This window comes from Echiichthys vipera (genome assembly GCF_963691815.1).
Source record: "Echiichthys vipera genome assembly, chromosome: Y".
Taxonomy (NCBI): Eukaryota; Metazoa; Chordata; class Actinopteri; order Perciformes; family Trachinidae; genus Echiichthys; species Echiichthys vipera.
This window is the reverse complement of record NC_139849.1, coordinates 642,411-649,696: the sequence shown is the minus strand read 5'-3', so window position 1 is coordinate 649,696 and position 7,286 is coordinate 642,411. Positions and strand designations below refer to the sequence as shown.

The 7,286-nt window shown below is 46.3% G+C and overlaps 1 protein-coding gene across 1 annotated transcript; it reads right to left on the bottom strand.

The window, feature by feature from the left end:
- Window positions 1-955: 955 nt before the first annotated feature.
- On the bottom strand, window positions 956-5,710 carry LOC310966191 (uncharacterized protein; the record flags this gene model as incomplete). The annotated part of the gene is made up of 12 exons (XM_083940050.1): window positions 956-1,076; window positions 1,666-1,693; window positions 2,158-2,178; window positions 2,587-2,633; window positions 2,723-2,768; window positions 3,802-3,848; window positions 3,939-3,984; window positions 4,552-4,598; window positions 4,689-4,734; window positions 5,027-5,060; window positions 5,219-5,254; window positions 5,683-5,710. The coding sequence occupies 12 exons, from the start codon at window positions 5,708-5,710 to the stop codon at window positions 1,041-1,043; spliced, it is 462 nt and encodes a 153-aa protein (XP_083796176.1). The 3' UTR covers window positions 956-1,040.
- Between the last annotated feature and the right edge of the window lie 1,576 nt (window positions 5,711-7,286).

Here is a 7,286-nt window from a genome sequence, read left to right as displayed (position 1 = left end):
GGAATGAAGGACGTGGGTTGATGGTCAGGGATGAATGATGTTTAGGGGGATGAGGTTAGTATGGATGTAAAATATTCTACCTTCATATAATTCCCTACATTTTTGGTGCCCCGTGTGAGGCATAGACAAACCACAGCTTTGCGAATTGAGCTTAATGTTTCCAGACAAACATTGAGTTGATGATCTGAAATTTGACATGGGAATAATCCTAGTTTAATAGTGTTGCATTGTGGGACACAGTGCTTAACTGCTCTTCTTTAAAAATGGTGCAAAGTCTGTCTTGTACTGAAATTACTTTGATTAAACTTTCGTCCGCCGTGCCATGAAGGTTCTGTGTGTGACAATATGAAGCTGTGAACAGCTGTTACCCTGAGGAGTTAACTCTTTAGTTGCCAAACTAGAATGAGAGGAAAAACTCTGAGGTAAAGGAGTACTTTTAAGAGGCGGAGCTTGGGTTAAAATACGTGCGTCTGTTACATCAGAGTCATTGTCACATGAACGGCGTTCTCCTGGTCAGAGTCTGACGTGTGTTCGACCTTGTCCCTCAGAGCAGTTTAAGGTTCATTGTATTACGTCGCCGGACTTCTGGAGCTGTTGCTCTGAACTTGACTTTAAAATCTAAAAACCCATGGGGGAATTATTTTTTTACAGTCTGTGGTTCAAACGGACCAGCTTAAAAACAAGAGATATAACCGGCTGCTGGAGGAAACTGTAGGACCAATCAGGAGCTACGGTTTCCACAGGTCGCTGAATAAAACTTCAGTTCATCCGTGGTCTTTCACGTTGTTGTTCCCAAAATGTTCAATATTTCATCATAGTTGTTGAGCGTGTTTCCAGGATCATTTCATGTTTGGATAAATAACTCAGACAGTGGAGTGTGCAGATTCTTTCATTTGCATTTATTAAAATTATCAGAGGAAAAGAAAGAGTTTCTCTACATGAACAAGTTCAGCATATTTATAGTTGAGTATATGAATATATATATATACTCTATGCATGGATGATGTAGAGATGTAGATGATGTAGCTAGAGTTCACACATCATGCTTCAATCGGAGCAGATGCTTCCTTCCACTCCTGAACAGGATCAGAGTGAAAACACAAGAACAAACTTGTTAGTTTCTGTCTTCTGTCGACATCAACACTTTCCCTTTAAACCTGTTGTTGTTGTTCCAGCCTTTGTTAAACTGATCTTTGTAATTCATTTTTATTTTTATTCTTCTTCTGTACATTTTTCAGTCGCCTCTTGCTGCTGCATACTTTAAGCTACAAAAAAAACATTAAACGATCGAAATGTTCATCTTTTTCACCTCTTCTGTCTTTCAACCCCATTCATACTTTTTCATATATTCAGCTTTATGTCATTGCGTGAACAATAAATAGTCTAATTAATGATTAAAAAGGGGATTCATTCATATAAATGCTTAATCCTGATGGTAGGATCTATCCTACCATTCGTTGGTGCCCCGTGTGAGGCATAGACAAACCACAGATCTTTGAAATGAGCTGAATGTTTACAGAAAACATTGAGTTGATGATCAGAAAGTGTGTGAGTGTACAAAAACCCTTTGATCTTGCCTCTGAATACAAATAAGAAGAAGGAGAAGAATAAATAGAAGAAGAAGAAGAAGAAGAAGAAGAAGAAGAAGAAGAAGAAGAGTTTTACCTTCAGCGCTTTCATGTAATTGTCAAACCTGCAGCAGAAGACACAGAAGAGGATTTTCATTATGACTTCACACAAAATATGAGCAAAATATTTGAGAGTCAAATGTGAAGAAACGATAAAGTGATGACTGAGCGAGGATCAGGACTTCCTGTTGCTCCTGTTGAACTAATGACTTGATGTGATTGGTTCCCATGGATCAGCTGATCAGTGAATAACACAGTCATGGATGTGTCCCAGATGATCTGGATCCATGTGACATCACTTCATCACTTCACGTTTGTATGAGAGGAGACATCTCATCATATCTGAGCATCGTCATGATCTGTGTGAGACATTCAACTGGGAACCAATCACATCCAGTGTTTAGTGAACGTTGAGCCCCGGCAGCGTCCAATCAGGTGCATTCAGTCCTTGTAGATGGTGACCTCCTCCTCCTCCTCCTCCTCCTCCTCCTCCTCATATTCTTCATCGTGTTACTTAAACGTTTCTTACTTGGTTTGGACCTCTGGAGCTCTAAACATCAGCAGGAGACACACAAGAGAGTTTGTGTCAGTTCAGCAGCTTCATGACTTCACTAAACACATCACTTCATCATCACACAAGTGTCCCTCCGGGTTCTGTGGTGTGTGAGGGTCAGGGACCCACCATTGGGCTTCAGATCAGTCTGTTTGAAGTGTCTAAAGTTTTATATATGATAAAATCATGCGATGTCAAGTTTTGGAGAGAAAGGGCCTCATGATTGGTGTGATTGTCTCGTTGGAACTCGGGGTGGAAAACACGATAACGAAGAGCACGAGGAGCCTGAGCAACGTCGTACGTGTGCACAGAAATACGAGGCTGACGGTCGAGGGACAGATGATGTCATCCACGAAACACAGAAGCATCTAAAGAGACGTCCAATCACAAACACACGCTTCTTACCCTTCCAAAGCCTCGGACACGGCGTCGACCAGCACTTCCACGGTCGTCTGTAAACAAACAACAGTTGGATTTAAAACCAAGGATTTTAGCGTGGACAATAATGATGATGAGCACAAACGAAAGGTGGGGACTTTACCGCTTCGTGCTGCTGCATTTCATGTTCCACCTCAGCGAGGAACAAACTACAGCGGAGGACACAGAAATATGAACATATGGACAAACAGAGGTTCACAAGAGAAAGGCAGTAACATCACATCTGTTACTGAAACATTCACTAAAGAACCCTAAAAACCCATTAAACCCCCGAATTGCTCCCCGTGCTGCGCATGGGTGAGTGAATGTGGTGTGAGTGGGGACATTAGATGGTCTGTAGATGTCCACTGCCATCAGTGTGAACGTCTGTGTGAACGGGTGAATGTGACAAACACGGTTGAAATGCGGCTGGCGTTGTAGATAGTGGTGGTCTGTGGAGCACATGTGAATGGACTGCTAAATGGACTTGTACTTATATATATATATACTACTCAACCACTCGACCACCGCCGTCTACGTCGCTGCCCGCCATTTCGCGTCCTTCTCAACAAAAGCAGGATGCTCCTCTCCTCCGTCGTCTCCGTCTTTCTTGGGGTCAAACTTTATCGGAGTAACTTTTGAATGTGAGCGACGCCCTCTAGAGGACGCTTTGATCGACATTCATTCCAACGTAAAGGAACATGAAAGCACGAGGACGCAGACGGTGAGAACGGTGAGAACGGTGAGAACGGTGAGAACGGTGAGAACGGTGAGAACGATGAGAACGATGAGAGCGATGAGAACGATGAGAACGGTGAGAACGGGGAGAACGGTGAGAACGATGAGAACGATGAGAACGATGAGAACGGTGAGAACGGGGAGAACGGGGAGAACGGTGAGAACGGTGAGAACGGTGAGAACGATGAAAACGGTGTGAACGGTGAGAACGTACGTCTCATTTCACGCACTAAATATCTCGTTTGCAGCTGAGACCATCGGTCGAGCGGCCGGTTGAGAGGAGCGAGGAGTCGTCTGACAGCCGTGTTCAAAACAGTGGACACGATAACGAGGAGCACGAGGAGCCTGAGCAACGTCGTACGTGTGCACAGAAATACGAGGTTGATGGTCGAGGAACAGATGATGTCATCCGTGAAACACAGAAGCGTCTAAAGAGACGTCCAATCACAAACAGACGCTTCTTACTCTCCCAAAGTCGTGGCCACCTCATCGACCAGCTCTGCCACGGTCGCCTGAAGACGGAACAACAGTTGGAGTTAAAACCAAGGATTTTAGCGTGGACAATAATGATGACGAGCACAAATGAAAGGTGGGGAATTTACCTCTCCGTGCTCCTGCAGATGCTCGTCCATCTCAGCGAGGTTCAATCTACATCAGAGGACACAGAAACATGAACATGTGGACAAACAGAGGTTCACAAGAGAAAGGCAGTAACATCACACCTGTTACTGAAACATTCAATATGACAAACATGAAGAACCAGACAACAACATGAACGAGGACAGAGTCAAACAAACAATGTTCGACTAAATCCGACTAATCCGACGAACACGCCCTCTACAAAAGAGGCCGTGAATCTTCTAAAGTCCTACCACCGCCCGATGACCTCATCAGCTGAGGTCACCAGCGTTCCCTCCTTATGTTCCAACACGGTGTTTGTTAAAGACGATCCAGGACCAGCACACAAGTCTAACAACAGACGCTGGGGATTAGATCAGGGAGGCCTTTCCTCCCAATCACGCCTCTCCAGGTGTCTCCATCTTTGCCCACGTGGGCGTTGAAGTCTCCCAGCAGAACTATGGAGTCCCCAGGAGCCTCAGCAACGTCGTACGTGTGCACAGAAATACGAGGTTGACGGTCGAAGGACAGATGATGTCATCCATGAAACACAGAAGCGTCTAAAGAGACGTCCAATCACAAACAGACGCTTCTTACCCTTCCAAAGCCTTGTGCAATCTATCGACCAGGTCTGCCCAGGCCACCTGAAGACGGGACCACAGTTGGATTCAAAACCAAGGATTTTAGCGTGGACAATAATGATGATGAGCACAAATGAAAGGTGGGGATTTTACCATTTCATGCTCCTCCAGCTTTTGTTCCAAGTCAGCGAGGTACAATCTACAGCAGAGGACACAGAAACATGAACATGTGGACAAACAGAGGTTCACAAGAGAAAGGCAGTAACATCACATCTGTTACTGAAACATTCAATATGACAAACATGAAGAAACAGACAACAACATGAACGAGGACAGAGTCAAACGATGAGTGGAGAACATCTAAACATCAGCTGGAGAAGTCCATAAACACAGACTCCATGAATAAGGAAGTGAGTGAACGCATGAATGAAAGCTCAGACGTGGTGTGAGACAGGGACGTGTGAGATGGAGACATGAGGACGTGTCCTCACCTGTAGTCGTCCTCTGGCTCGGAGGGTCGAGCGTCTGAAACACACAAATGAACAGTTTTAACGTGTTTCCTGTTTCCTGTTTCCTGTCAGCACACGTGTCCTGTCGTCCTCAGTGTGTCAACAACCACAATATGTGATCAAAGTGTGTGTGTTTGGTGTGAGTGTGTGTGTGTGTGTGTGTGACTTTCTCACCAGTTACAGAAAGCAGGAGGAGTCCAGCTGCCAGGGCTGCAACACACAAACACTTGTTACACACACAGGGCTCTTATTGTGAAGGAGCCACAGCTTCCTGCGATACAAAAACACTCATTACACACACAGGGCTCTTATTCTGAAGGAGCCACAGCTTCCTGCTCCTGGAACTGAACGTGTGACTCTGATTGGCTGCGGGAGACGCTGTAATAAACACTGGTTTTCGGGTCGTTTTTACTCATTATAGGTCGTTTTAAGTTGTTTTTAGTCTTTTTAGGTCGTTTTGAGTCGTTTTAGGTCGTTTTTAGTTGTTGTAGGTCGTGTTTTGGTCGTTTTTAGTCGTTTTAAGATTGTTTTGAATTAGGTTCTGGGTCTGCCGGGTTCTCTGCGACGCGTCTCCGTATCGTCTGAATCCGGACGCTGCGGCGCTTTGTCGTGATGAAGTGAATAAAGAGCGCACTCACCAACAGTCAGGGCGATCTTTGGAGTCATCATGTCTGCAGCAGCGAGTCGTCTCACTTCATGACTCCACAGTTCACCTGCTCAGGTATATATAGTGAGGTGTGAGGAGCCCCGGGCTCGTCTCTGCTCACATGTTCACCGACTGCTGCCAGCTGTTTCTTCCTAATCACACAACATCTGTTTGAACATGTGTGGATTCATCATTATAATATTAAAACATTAAAGGAGAGAGCAAACAGAGATGAAGAGTAAAGATTTACTTTGGGTCCACTCCTGGAAGCTTTTCACCGATGGACTTGAACACATAAAGACGTCCATATGTTGATTCAGAACTCCTCAGATCCTTCTGTCCCTGCAGGCTGCACCTGTTCACTAGGTATTAGGTATGAGTTTATTTAAAACACATGATTACACGTGGTTAAAGAAGACAGAATTAGCCAGAAGGCTAGTTTTCATCTGTAGTCCCCTGGCCATGATGTGAAAAATCAATAAAAATTAGTCTCCTGATAAATGAATGTTCCCTAACAAGACCACACTATTGTACGAAGTTGGAAAAGTTTAATTGGAATAGCCGGGGAATGCAAGAAGGTGGGGTGAGGGTGCGTTTGGGTGGGATGAAGAGAGGGTTGAGGGAATGATGAGAGGGTCGATCGCGATAAAGCATGTGGGTCGATCATCAGGGATGAAGGCCGTGGGTCGATCATAGGGGAGTAAGGACGCGGGTCGATCGTCGGGGTTGAAGGACGTGGGTCGATCATCAGGGATGAAGGTTGTGGGTCGGTCGTCTAGGATGAAGGCCGTGCGTCAATCGTCGGGGATGAAGGACATGGGTTGATCATCTGGGATGAAGATAGTGGGTCGAACGTCGAGGATGAAGGTCGTGGGTCGATCTTCGAGGATGAAGGTTGTGGGTCGATCGTCGGGGATGAAGGACATGGGTCGATCGTCTGGGATGAAGGACGTGGGTCGATCGTCTGGGATGAAGGTCGTGGGTCTATCGTCTGGGGATGAAAGACGTGGGTCGACGGTCTGGGATGAAGGATGTGGGTCGATCGTCTGGGGATGAAGGACGTGGGTCGATCGTTGGGGATGAAGGACGTGGGTCCATCGTCGGGGATGAAGGACGTGGGTGGATCGTTGGGGATGGAGATAGTGGGTCGAACGTCGAGGTTGAAGGACAAGGGTCGATCCTTTGGGATGAAGGACGTGGGTCGAACATCGAGGATGACGGACGTGGGTCCATCGTCGAGGATGAAGGACGTGGGTCGATCGTCGGGGATGAAGGACGTGGGTGGATCGTTTGGGATAAAGGATGTGGGTCGATCCCCGGGGATGAAGGACCTGGCTCCATCGTGGGGGATGAAGGACGTCGGTCAATCGTTGGGGATGAAGTATGTGGGTCCATCGTCGAGGATGAAGGTCGTGGGTCGATCGTCGGGGATGAAGGACGTGGGTCGATCATCAGGGATTAATTGTGCAAAGAGGGTTGAGGTTTGTGTGGATGTCACACCTGCCCAGGGAGCGGGCCTCAGAAGGGGGGTTCCACCTTGATGTGTGTTCATCAACCCCCAAAACTTCATTGGATGAGACGAGAATGGACTGTTCG